Below are 13,681 nucleotides of genomic sequence, written 5' to 3' on the forward strand. Positions count from 1 at the left end.
TTTGTATCTCCAGTTAACCTGACTGCATGTCTTTGGACTGTGGGAGGAAACCAAAGCATCTGAAGGAAACCCACCCACACAGAAAGGACCCAGACCGCTCCACCTGGGAACTGAACCCAGGATCTTATTGGTGTGATGTGACAGTGCTACCCACGGAGCCACTGTGCCAGTGGTAAATGTAACCTGTAAATTAATTTGAGCAGTTTTTCCTGCATTGTAAATGTAATCTATAATTGAATTTTAACCCATTTTCCCTGCAGTGTAAATGTAACCTATAAGTGAATTTTAAGCCATTTTACTCGGCAGTGTAAATGTAACCTATAATTGAATTTTAACCCATTTTCCCTGCAGTGTAAATGTAACCTATAATTGAATTTTAACCCATTTTCCCTGCAGTGTAAATGTAATCTATAATTGAATTTTAACCCATTTTCCCTGCAGTGTAAATGTAACCTATAATTGAATTTGATCAGCTTTCCTCTGCAGTGTAAATGTAACCTATAAGTGAATTTTAAGCCATTTTACTCGGCAGTGGGAATGTAAACTATAATTGAATTCTAAGCCATTTTACCCTGCATTGTAAATGTAACCTATAAATGAATTTTAAGCCATTTTACCCTGCAGTGTGAATGTAACATATAACTGAATTTTAAGCCATTTTACCCTGCAGTGTGAATGTAACATATAACTGAATTTTAAGCCATTTTACCCTGCAGTGTGAATGTAACATATAACTGAATTTTAAGCCATTTTACCCTGCAGTGTGAATGTAACATATAACTGAATTTTAAGCCATTTTACCCTGCAGTGTGAATGTAACATATAACTGAATTTTAAGCCATTTTACCCTGCAGTGTGAATGTAACATATAACTGAATTCTAAGCCATTTTACCCTGCATTGTAAATGTAACCTATAAATGAATTTTAAGCCATTTTACCCTGCAGTGTGAATGTAACATATAACTGAATTTTAAGCCATTTTACCCTGCAGTGTGAATGTAACATATAACTGAATTTTAAGCCATTTTACCCTGCAGTGTGAATGTAACATATAACTGAATTTTAAGCCATTTTACCCTGCAGTGTGAATGTAACATATAACTGAATTTTAAGCCATTTTACCCTGCAGTGTGAATGTAACATATAACTGAATTTTAAGCCATTTTACCCTGCAGTGTGAATGTAACATGTAACTGAATTTTAAGCCATTTTACCCTGCAGTGTGAATGTAACATATAACTGAATTTTAAGCCATTTTACCCTGCAGTGTGAATGTAACATGTAACTAAATTTTAAGCCATTTTACCCTGCAGTGTGAATGTAACATATAACTGAATTTTAAGCAATTTTACCCTGCATTGTAAATGTAACATATAACTGAATTTTAAGCCATTTTACCCTGCAGTGTGAATGTAACATTTAGGATTTTTGGTATAGATCCATATTTGCCTACAATGTAAATGCAATTTTTAATATTTTGGAATGCAATTTAAATAAGTCAGAAGTTTTGCCGACACATGAAAGTGTCCAAATATTATTATTATTATTATTTTTATCTGGACGCGTGCTCGGCGTTGTCTCTTTAAAACCGAGCAAACAAATGGTGCGCATGTGCAGTTGGTCCTCCAACCTCAAGCGCCCCAGGCAGTTTGCTAACTAGCTAGCTTAGCTTAGCTTGGCTCAGCTGCTGTCGTAGGCTGGTGGAGCGCAGGGTCGTACAGTGTGTGTGGTCGAACATTGCTCAGTGGTTTTAACTTAGTGAATGAAAAGGAAACATAATGCTTCATTTTGCTGAATTATTAACCATACAGCGGGGAGTAAAGCTGAAGCGGAACAACGTGTGACTGGTTTAACGGGCAAATCTGCAGTGAGGAACATCATCAGTAAAAACAACAGCAGCAGTGTTATCGAGGGCTGTCCGGCGAATTTTATTAATGACGATTACTCAGAATTAATTTCGCTGTTTACATACATGTTTACCTCAGAATTGAGCGATTTTCTTATCGTATTGTAAAAGGAAAGTTAAAGGGAACGATTAGGCGAAGTGTTGACCAATCGGGATGTTAGCTAGCCTCTTGTTTACACTTTAAAATGGCTGCTGGTGGTATCTGTACAACCATATGAAGATTTTCTGTAAGCGTGTACTAGTGTATGGATGTATTGTGCTTATGATGGCGATAGGATGATACCATGTATTTTAGTATTGCTCGTTTTGAAGAGTTGTCACTGCAGGAGGTAACGCTGGCGAACAGGAAATTCTTCCCTTGTTCAGAAACAAATCATCAAAACCAGTTTTCCAGATGAGACGATTTTGTTAAGGATTTTAATTTAATACAGGGTTTTAAACACACACACACACGACGTACGAATATACACTTCATAAGCGAATCTTAATAGGATTTTCACTTGATCAACTATAGCACTGTTAACGGATTCGGTTTGTTCAGGATGATGGATCCCACAGCTAACTGAAACGATCTGAAGAATTAACTTGCAAGCATGGATGTTAGAAAGCCTATCAGGACTGGATTGCCCTCATTCAGAAAGGCCACACTGTCATGGTTTGGACTACAGGGAATGAACAGATATGTCCTGCTTTGTGTCATGGTTTTGGTTCTGGGCACAGAAGCCTCTCCATCTAAGACCTGCGACAAGACCTGTCTATCTGGGAAATGTGTAAACGGATCATGTGTGTGTGACCGAGGATGGGTTGGAGACCAGTGCCAGCACTGCAATGGAAGATTCAAGTGAGTAAATACCTTACATATGACTATGATGTTTTTCTCTAACCCCCTTCCGTCTTTTCTTTGTCCCAAGTGTCTGTCTTATGGCCTTCCTGTACAGAATTTGCTCCAGTGTTGCGGTTTACTCTGTGTGCTCCTCTCCTGTCTGATTGTTTCTATAAACAGAAACAGCTCTGCCCAGAAATGAGTCTGTGGATCAGAGCTGGGTTTGTCAAATGTGCAAGTGTTTTAACTTCACAGATCTAGAGCAAAGTAGGCATGTCATGCCTTGATACTACAGGCAGTGGAGAAAATAATAGAAACCACATGGAAAATAAGCTTGACTTTAGAGTTACGATTAGAAGCACAGCTGCACGGGTTACAGAAGTATGTGTTTCAGGCATTTTGTAAAAGAACAATAACAAATCATTAGAACCTTGAGCTCTAACATGCTTGTCTCTTACAGCTTTTTGTATGTCAACTTTCGACATAATCTGTACATTAAATTGTTTGTTAGTTAATGAGGAGTGTTTAGGTGATGCTTTTATCCAAAGCGACTTACAGTACTGTGACAGTATACACTGATCAGCCATAAGATTAAAACCACCTCCTTGTTTCTACACACATTGTCCATTTTATCGGCTTCACTTACCAAGCCGTAGCCTAGTGGTTAAGGTACTGGACTAGTAACAAGAAGGTCGCTGGTTCAAGCCCCACCACTGCCAGGCCCTTAGCCCTCAATTGCTCAGATTGTATACTGTAACGGTACTGTAAGTCGCTTTGGATAAAAGCATCTGCTAAATGCTGAAAATGTAAAATGTAAGCACTTTGTAGTTCTACAATTACTGACTGTAGTCCATCTGCATGCTTTGTTAGCCCCCTTTCATGCTGTTCTTCAATGGTCAGGGCCACCACAGAGCAGGTATTATTTGGATGGTGGATGATTCTCAGCACTGCAGTGACAATGACATGGTGGTGGTGTGTTAGTGTGTGTTGTGCTGGTATGAGTGGATAAGACACAGCAGTGCTGCTGGAGTTTCTAAATACCGTGTCCACTCACTGTACTCTCTATTAGACACTCCTACCTAGTTGGGCCACCTTGTAGAGGTAAAGTCAGAGACACTCTCATACCTATTGCTGCTGTTTGAGTTGGTCATCTTCTAGACCTTCATCAGTGGTCACAGGACGCTGCCCACGGGGCGCTGTTGGCTGGATATTTTTGGTTGGTGGACTATTCTCAGTCCAACAGTGACAGTGAGGTGTTTAAAAACTCCATCAACGCTGCTGGGAGAGTCCTGACCATTAAAGAACAGGGTGAAAGCAGGCTAAAAAAAATATGTAGAGAAACAGATGGACTACAGTCAGTAATTGTAGAACTGCAAAGTGCTTCTTTATGGTAAGTAGAGCTGATAAAATGGACAGTGAGTGTAGAAACAAGGAGGTGGTCATAATGTTATGCCTGATCGGTGTACATCCATGCTTCTACATTATAGGGTCTTAATATATATAGCATTATGGAATGGAACTCTCACCAAAATTGTCTACTAGCAAGTACAGCGGACACCCACTGTGTTTGAATGACCTGTTTAAAATAAAAAGTAAAAGTAGATGGTTTTTGTTGTGCAGTAATGTTTCTATCTGCTTTTCAGTAATTGTTTTCAGTTTCAGCTTCAGTCTTACAGTTGCAATAATAATATCCAACCTTCATTGCAAATTACGATTATTAACAAAATGTACAAATTGTCAGTTGTTTGCACTAAGGGCAGCACGGTGGCTTAGTGGGTAGCACTGTCGTCTCACAGCAAGAAGGTCCTGGGTTGGATCCCCAGGTGGGGCGGTCCGGGTCCTTTCTGTGCGGAGTTTGCATGTTCTCCCAGTGTCCGGGTGGTTTTCCTCCGCGTGCTCCGGTTCCCTCCCACAGTCCAAAAACATGCCACTAGGCTAATTGGAAACACTGAATTGTCCTATAGATACCTAGCTGCTAGATGCACAAACCAGTGCATTGTAGTGCCGGTCCCAAGCCCGGATGAATAGGGAGGGTTGTGTCAGGAAGGGTATCCGGCGTAAAAACTGTGCCAAATCCCACCGGCGACCCCTAACGGGAAGAAGCCAGAAGTGCCCACCCCGTAACCGAAAAACGGGACAACGGCTGAGGAACAAGAAGTCAGTTGTTTGCACTAAACCAGTCAAACAAGAACAATTTAAATAGCTCAACACACTAATATGACAAGCAGTTTCTTCATATTCAACACAAAATGTCACTTTTAATCACTACTGCAGTGTCAAAATTATTTAACTTCTTCATGATAAACGCCTTAAGTGCTTAGTAGAACATGCTTTGGCTGTGATGCATAGCCAGACACCATCTTCTGGCAGCATTCCTGAGGAATCTTTACTCATTCCTCATGGGCAATGTCCTCCAGTTCACTAATATACTTGAGTTTACATGCTGCAACAGCCTTCTTTAAATCCCACCAAAGATTTTTTATGGGGTTTAAGTCAGGCAACTGTGACAGCCACACCAGAATCTTCCAGGACTTCTTTTAAAACCAGGCCTCAGTGGATTTTGAGGTATGCTTGGAATTATTGTTCTTTTGAGAGGTCAAATAACGCCCAGTCTTCAGCTTCCTCACAGAAGGCATGACGTATTCTCTCAGGATTTTCTGATACTTGATTGAATCCATCTTGCCCTCCATATGCTGCAGGTTTTCAGTGCCAGATGAAGGAAAGCAGCCCCAGAGCATCACGGAGCCTTCATGCTTCACTCTAGGCTGGGTGTTCTATTCAGCGTATGCTTCATTTTACCTCCTCTAGACCTACCGCTGATCCATAATCCAGAATAGTAACAGAATCCCAACACTTCTGTGGCTGGATTATATGCTTTTGATCAGTTTGGAGCTGGCTTTTCTTGTGCTTTTGGGAAGTTTTATGAAGTTTAGCGTTTAGTATGCACCTTACTGTGCAAACTGAGACCTCATTGCCTGCTCCCACCAAACATTGCTGCTGGTCTTTTGCAGTCACCTGAGGGTTTTTGTCCAGCTGCTTTCTCAGGAATCTGGTGTCAATGGGGGATAACTTGATTTTTCTGCTACATCTAGGTAGTGTAACCAGTGTTCCTTCGAGCTTGTGAATTATGCTTTAAAATGTATCTCTAGGAACATTCAGTGCCTTTGGTATTTTCCTTGTTTAAGGCAATTATCACTTCTCCTAACTTTTTGGTCAGTCCTCTTGACTTAGTCATATTTAAAACATGCGGTAAAATGTAGTGATGGGCCGATTCACAGTTTTTCAGTTCCGATCCGATTCCGATACACAACTGCCGATGCCGATACTGATACCAATACTTTAATATTGTTATGATTGTTATTGTGTTAAGGGTTACATTATGAGGCTGAAACCACACAGAACATCATATTAAAAGAGCAAAAAAAATGTTTTCTCTAGTAAGTTTTTTTTTAATTTTTCCCCTTTTTCTCCACCTTTAGCGCATCCAATTGTTCAGTTTGCATCATGCTTCCTCTCTGTCTATGCCGATCCCTGCCCTGACCGAGGAGATCGAAGCTAACCCATATCCCCTCCGAAACATGGGCAGCAGCCGGATGCATTTTTGCCACCCACACATTGATGAGTGTTGTGCCACCTAGCGTTGCATGCGGAGAGACACACCCTAAGGGCAATTTTCTTCATCTCTGTGCAGGTGCCTCTAATCAGCCGGTAGAGGTCGTAATCGCATTCTGACAGAGAGAGACCCACATCCGGTTCTTTGTCCCGCCCCCCAACTGAGCAACCGGCCAATCATTGCTCATACAGCCACTCAGCCTCGAACCGGATTCGATACGATGTACTCAGAATCCAGCTCTGGTTGCAGCGTTTCTTTTTACCGCTGCGCCACCTGAGCGGCCTTCTCTATTAAGTTTTAAAGTTTTTGCAGGTGCTTGATTAAATTAGCCATGACACAAACCTTACTTCCACCCCTTGACATGCTGGCTTTGCACACATTGCAAGTACCTGTTTTGCTTTTCTGCATTTCCAGACTGAAATATTTCCATACAATGGACATTTTAATAAAATAAGCAGCTAATGTTATTTTTCCCCGTTACTTAAGTGGCTTTTTTTTGTTTAATTTTGAGGAATCCACTTGTAATATTAGTTGTGTTCAGCTGTTGTAAATTGTTCTTGTTTGGTGTATTGCAAACAGCAGGATAATTGTAATTCAGTTATGTAACATTGTGTATTATTATTACTGAGCTTCAGACTTACATAGAGACGCGACTTTTTTGAGCTTTGTCCTATCTCGTGATGCAAACAGTACTTTTCACTAGCAGTTGGTCTTATTTCTTAAACCAACCGGCACTTGATGGCTGTAGCAATTATATTTTGGTTTAACAATTAGCAGAGATAATCTTTCCAATTGACTTTATAGCTCATAAGTGACACCTGATATTAAGTGAGCACAAATAATAAAGAACAGGTTTTGATTAGGATAATATATGAATGAATGATTCCCTTCGGCTGCTCCTATTAGGGGTCACCACCACAGAGGTTCATGCATCTGCATATTTACATTTACATTTTCGGCATTTAGCAAAAGCTTTTTATCCAAAGCGACTTACAGTTATGACTGAACTAGGGTTGGGCGGTATTACGGTATACCGCGGTATTTAAAAATGGTGACGGTATTTTAAAAATGTGAAGCGCCAAATTTCTGCTTAGGGTCCACCTTGAAAACGGAGACTTTAAGACCTGCGCGCATACACAATAAGGGAGGGGCGGGAGTTGTAGGTGGTTGGAGCTCACTGATTGGTTGTGGGGGTGCTCACTTTTTGAGGTGATAACACAAAAGCTAGGGAGCGCTCTACATAGGGTGTGTTCAAACACCTAGTGAGCTGCCTTGCTGTCTTACTGCCTACATAGGCAGCTGCCTCAGTAGAGAGGTCAATGACTTATTATAAGGCAGGTTATTCACACGCGCTACTTAGACAGCGATTCCATCGGGTTTTGCTTGCTAAGCTAACAGTTAGTATCTTGCCATTCAAAACCATGGTATGGGGTGGCACAACGCGCTGGCATGTCATCACATCTGTGTACCGAATACGGTTACATTCACTGACGAGCCCGAACTTGCAAAAAAACACACTTGTGCAAGTTTATACAATATAATATTATCTCTGTGTGTGTGTGTCGCGCTCACTCTTCACGATACTCGGATTTCGCAATAAACAGCTTTCATTATGACTAGTTAATTCCCCGAACTGATGTGAAGCAGAATGGGTGTATTACAGCCAGTAAGAATGGCGCAAAAATGAAAACATATAAAACATATATATAACGGTTCCCAGAGATGCTACTCGGTTCATTTGAAAGAGCCGTTCAATAGAATCGGATCGCTCGCGAACGACCCATTAGTAACGGTATGAAAATCGGCAATATAAATAGGGCTAAGGGCCTTGCTCAGGGGCCCAACAGTGGCAACCTGGCAGTGGTGGGGCTTGAACCGGCAACCTTCTGATTACTAGTCCAGTACCTTATCCACTGAGCTACCACTGCCCTATGTTGTATGTAATATTTAAACTGGTAAAGTTTTTACACTGGTTGCCCTTCCTCGCACAACTCTCCGATTTATCTGTGCTTGTTTTTAACACCATGAAGCAGTGCTTTAATGGATTTTAGGCTAGTCAACAAGGGATTTGAACTTTAAACTGGCTGATCAGTAGCCAAAAGCGCCAACCACTGCACCACTTTTGCAATCTCTGAAGCATATACTTTTAAGAACAGGATTTGCGTAGTGGCTGTTTATCAGGGCAGGCACTGATGAATTATTTAGTAGACTACTCTATTTTTACCACCTTAGTTGCAGCACTGAAGGAAATATAAATTACAGTACAAACGGGCAGTTCTCTAACCTGTGTGTGTGTGTGTGTGTGTGTGTGTGTACACTACACACACTTGTGTAAAGTCCGTTTGGACAGTGTTGTGGCTGAGTAAGTCTTCATGCACCAGACTGCTGAGTAGTTGCTAAAACAGAGCAAAGTGTGAAGTAGGTTAAGCCAGGTCACTAGGCTAGGTTAAGAGCCAATGTTTACTAATTTGACCGATGAGTCCTGCTTCTGCAATCAGGTCCACTGTGATGCAAAGCTAAGCAAATCACACGAGAGGAAGTGCAGTTATACAGGATATCAGCACGCAGAGATTTGATTGTAGGCCGAAGGCTATTACATTAGGAAAGATCAGCCCAAATCTGTGCATTTATGTAACATTAATACAAGCGTAATGCACGACAACAGATCAGAATTTCATTCTTCTTTTAGCATTTCTGTTACTCTGTGAACATACACAGTCCTGGACTGTTGCCAGGCAACACTAGATTTATTTGTTTGGTTAGATCTACATTTGTACTTGTACCATGTACATTTATTTGCATGATTCCAGTGAGTCAGATGGTACATTGCTTGTATGCTCTCCAAGGATGGTCGTCAACTTTTTAGGGTTTTTTTTCTCCCTTTCTTCATCTCCTGTTGACCATTTAAAGTTTAAATCAAATGTTATTGTAGTGAGGGACGGCATGGTGGCTAAGTAGGTAGCGCTGTTGCCTCACAGCAAGAAGGTCCTGGGTTTGATCCCCAGGTGGGGCGGTCCAGGTCCTTTCTGTGTAGAGTTCTCCCCGTGCACGTCTGGGTTTCCTCCGGGTGTTCCGGTTTCCTCCCACAGTCCAAAGACGTGCAAGTGAGGTGAACTGGAGACACTAAATTGTCCAAGACTGTGTTCGATATAACCTTGTGAACTGATGAACCTTGTGTAATGAGTAACTACCGTTTCTGTCGTGGATGTAACCAAAGTGTAAAACATGACTTTAAAATCCTAATAAACAAACAAACATTGTGGTGCTGTGGTGTACGTAATTAATGTATCTAATTAGCGGTTATCACACCTGTAAAGCTGAGTGATGCATATGGTTAACTGATACTGGATACAGAGACCAACTCTATTGTCTATTTGCCTATATTTTCTTGCTATACAGAAAATTCCACTTTTAAAATCCATCACTCTGTTTTTGAATACAACATGGTGAGCATGAATGCAAAACTTAACATTCTTTATTGATCGGCCCCTATGTTAAGTCTTCGTACATTTTATAGTCTATTCCAGCGCCATAATACACGCTAGCCCACCTGTTCTGTGATCTCCATGTGCTGAGAGCAGCAGCTACTCATAAAATACTGGACTAGTAATCAGAGGGTTGCCAAGCTGCCACTGTCCAGCCCCTGAGTAAAGCTCTTAACCCTCAATTGCTCCAATTGTATTCAGGCTTGGAAACAAGCCTATGCTAAATGCTACAAATGTAAATGTAAATCTCCAGGTCACGACCGGCCGGGTGCTTGCACGCAGACATGATTGGCTAATGTCTGTCTGGTGGGAGGGCCAGACAGATTCCTCATCACTGCCGTCCACTACAATGTCCACTGAATGGTCTGTGTCATCTGCTCAGAGATGGGGAATAATGGAGAGCAGTGTGTGACTCTGTATAGGCGATACTGATCACTGTGTGATCCCACCTCATGTAGGTGGATGTGGATGCTGCGTTCACTGGCTCTTTCACTGGGAATTCTGATAGTAGGCGTGCCAGATGTTATAGACTCTTTCAGGGGCAGTAGGTTGTGTTATGAACATCACTTATCAATTTGTATATACTTTATATGTACAGTGGCAAGTAAGCCAGTAAAGAAGTGTGTTTGTGTAATCATCTGTGCAAAAGATGGAAAGCTTTTCAAAAGCATGATGCAATAACACCTACACAATACCTTAGATTGCTAATAATACCCCAATGTGCAAACGTTTGTGCGTTTTTGTGTTTATATTCAAATCCATTTTTATCTTTAACATCTGTGACTCTGTCTTTAAAATGTTGTTCTTCAGTTATCACTAAAACACCGTCAGTGTTGGTGACATTTACATTTTCAGCATTTAGCAGACGCTTTTATCCAAAGCGACTTACACAATGAGCAATTGAGGGTTAAGGGGTTTGCTCATGGACCCAACAGTGGCAACTTTGTGGTGGCGAGGCTTGAACCGGCAACCTTCTGTTTACTAGTCCAGTACCTTAACCACTGAGCTATCACTGGCCCCTGGCACTGGCACTGGTGACGAAAGCTTTGGTTGTCTGTGCCACAGTGATGAACTCCCAGGCCAGAGCAATTCTTTAATGCAGTACACATGCCTGGAAGCATCTGCACTCATCACGTTTCCTTACTCATTTATTTAGGACCTTTCCTAAAATTGGACCAAACTCTTTTTATAGTGTCGTTCCCTTGGGATGGAGGCTAGTGAAGTGTGTGAGCAGATCAGCAGAACTGTTGAGGGAGACAGCACGATGCTATTTCTTCAGATTTATGGTGTTGCTTAGACACAGGCATTGATTACACATCTCGTCAGCTCTGACAGACCCTGATTCATATCTTAAGGACACTCACTTTCACTTTTACTTCCCAGATGTAGGGGTCGTTAACAGTCTCTTAACGGTTCTGTCATCCCTGTAGACATTCGGCTGGAGCTCGGACCCTACCAGATCAACAGAGGTGTGTCAGGAATTGCAAGCCAGAGGTTCTGCTTTAAATAAAACCTAACAGATGTTAGCTTTATTTTTGGGGTGGGGGGCTTTTCTAGAGAACTTGTCAGAAATGTCACTTATCAGCCATAACATTAAAACCACCTCCTTGTTTCTACACTCACTGTCCATTTTATCAGCTCCACTTACCATATAGTAGCACTTTGTAGTTCTACAATTACTGACTGTAGTCTATTTAGCTACATACCTTTTTAGTCTGCTTTCACCCTGTTCTTTAATGGTCAGGACCACCACAGAGAAGGTATTATTTAGGTGGTGGATCATTCTCAGCACTGCAGTGACAATGACATGGTGGTGGTGTGTTTGTGTGTGTTGTGCTGGTATGAGTGGATAAAACACAGCAGCGCTGCTGGAGTTTTTAAATACCGTGTCCACTCTATTAGACACTCCTACCTAGTTGGTCCACCTTGTAGATGTAAAGTCAGAAACGATCGTTCATCTATTGCTGCTGTTTGAGTTGGTCATCTTCTAGACCTTCATCAGTGGTCACAGGATGCTGCCCATGGGGCGCTGTTGGCTGGATATTTTTGGTTGGTGGACTATTCTCAGTCCAGCAGTGACAGTGAGGTGTTTAAAAGCTCCATCAGCACTGCTGTGTCTGATCCACTCCTACCAGCACAACACACACTAACACACCACCACCATGTCAGTGTCACTGCAGTGCTGAGAATCATCCACCACCTAAATAATACCTACTCTGTAGTGGTCCTGTGGGGGTGCTGACCATTGAAGAACAGCATGAAAGGGGGCTAACAAAGCATGCAGAGAAACAGATGGACTACAGTCAGTAATTGTAGAACTACAAAATGCTTCTATATGGTAAGTGGAGCTGATCACATGGACAGTGAGTGTAGAAACAAGGACGTGGTTTTAATGGTATGGCTGGTCAGTGCATTTTGAACTGGCATGTGCAAAAACATTCATAGTCATTTTGGTGTCAAAATCTCAAATGGTTCGGTGCTATTACACCACAAAACCACAGGTTCTCCACCAAAAAAATTGGTGCCATTCTGACCCTATAATCATCCTGGCCTGGATGTACCTGTAAATCATCAGTGTTCCTCGGAAGAAACCGATGCATTACTTGTGGTGATATTCTCACATAAAATACAAGATAAACTCAGAATCATAACCCAATGTGTGTAACCACACGTAATAGCCTTAAATTACACAGTCAAGTCACATTATTATGACCACCAGCTAATATTCAGAGTAACCCCTGTGTGCAGCACAGACAGCAGCTAGACGGGCTGGGAGTGACTCAGTAAGGTCCTGGTAGGTTGTCACAGGTATTTGGAGCCATGCTGACTGCAGTGCATCCCACAGCTGCCGTAGGGTGCATGGTGGAGGATCCACAGAACGAACACGACGATCAAGGTGGTCCCACAGATGCTCTGTTGGGTTAAAGTCTGGAGAATTAGGGGGCCAGGGTAGTACTTGGTCATGCTTTTCCAACCAATGTCAAACATTTCTAGCCGTGTGTGACCTGTCACATTGTTTTGCTGGAAGATCCCATCTGCCCCAGGGAAGACAATTTTACCCATGGTACTTTTACCCATGACAGCAACAAGGGATAAATGTGCAGACAGCCTATCGCATACCTTATACACCGATCAACCATAACATTAAAACCACGTCCTTGTTTCTACACTCACTGCTCATTTTATCAGCTCCACTCACCATATACAGTAGAAGCATTTTGTAGTTCCACAATTACTGACTGTAGTCCATCTGTTTCTCTGCATGCTTTTTTAGCCCCCTTTCATGCTGTTCTTCAATGGTCAGGACTCTCCCATGACCACTTCAGAGTAGGTATTATTTGGGTGGTGGATGATTCTCAGCACTGCAGTGACACTAACATGGTGGTGGTGTGTTAGTGTGTGTTGTGCTGGTAAGAGAGGATAAGACACAGCAGTGCTGCTGGAGTTTTTAAACACCTCACTGTCCCTGCTGGACTGAGAAAAGTTAGGCAGCATCCTGTGACCACTGATGAAGGTCTAGAAGATGACCAACTCAAACAGCAGCAATAGATGAGCGATCGTCTCTGACTTTACATCTACAAGGTGGCCCAACTAGGTAGGAGTGTCTAATAGAGTGGACAGTGAGTGGACACGTTATTTAAAAACTCCACAGCGCTGCTGTATCTGTTCCACTCATACCAGCACAACACACACTAACACACCACCATCATGTCAGTGTCACTGTAGTGCTGAGAATGATCCACCACCCAAATAATACCTACTCTGTGGTGGTCCTGTGAGAGTCCTGACCATTGAAGAACAGCATGAATGGGGGCAACAAAGCATGCAGAGAACTGGACCTACAAAGTGCTTT

At 42.1% G+C, this 13,681-nt stretch overlaps 1 protein-coding gene across 1 annotated transcript in view; it reads left to right on the plus strand.

Moving 5' to 3' along the window:
• The first annotated feature begins 1,761 nt into the window (after positions 1-1,761).
• atrnl1b (attractin-like 1b) overlaps positions 1,762-13,681 on the plus strand; it is a 177,536-nt gene continuing 165,616 nt past the window's right edge. The window contains exon 1 of the mRNA XM_063003062.1: positions 1,762-2,748. Coding sequence (XP_062859132.1) covers positions 2,501-2,748 — 248 coding nt within the window. The 5' untranslated portion in view covers positions 1,762-2,500. The remainder of the gene's footprint in view (positions 2,749-13,681) is intronic.

Source organism: Trichomycterus rosablanca, chromosome 10, assembly GCF_030014385.1.
Source record: "Trichomycterus rosablanca isolate fTriRos1 chromosome 10, fTriRos1.hap1, whole genome shotgun sequence".
Taxonomy (NCBI): domain Eukaryota; kingdom Metazoa; phylum Chordata; class Actinopteri; order Siluriformes; family Trichomycteridae; genus Trichomycterus; species Trichomycterus rosablanca.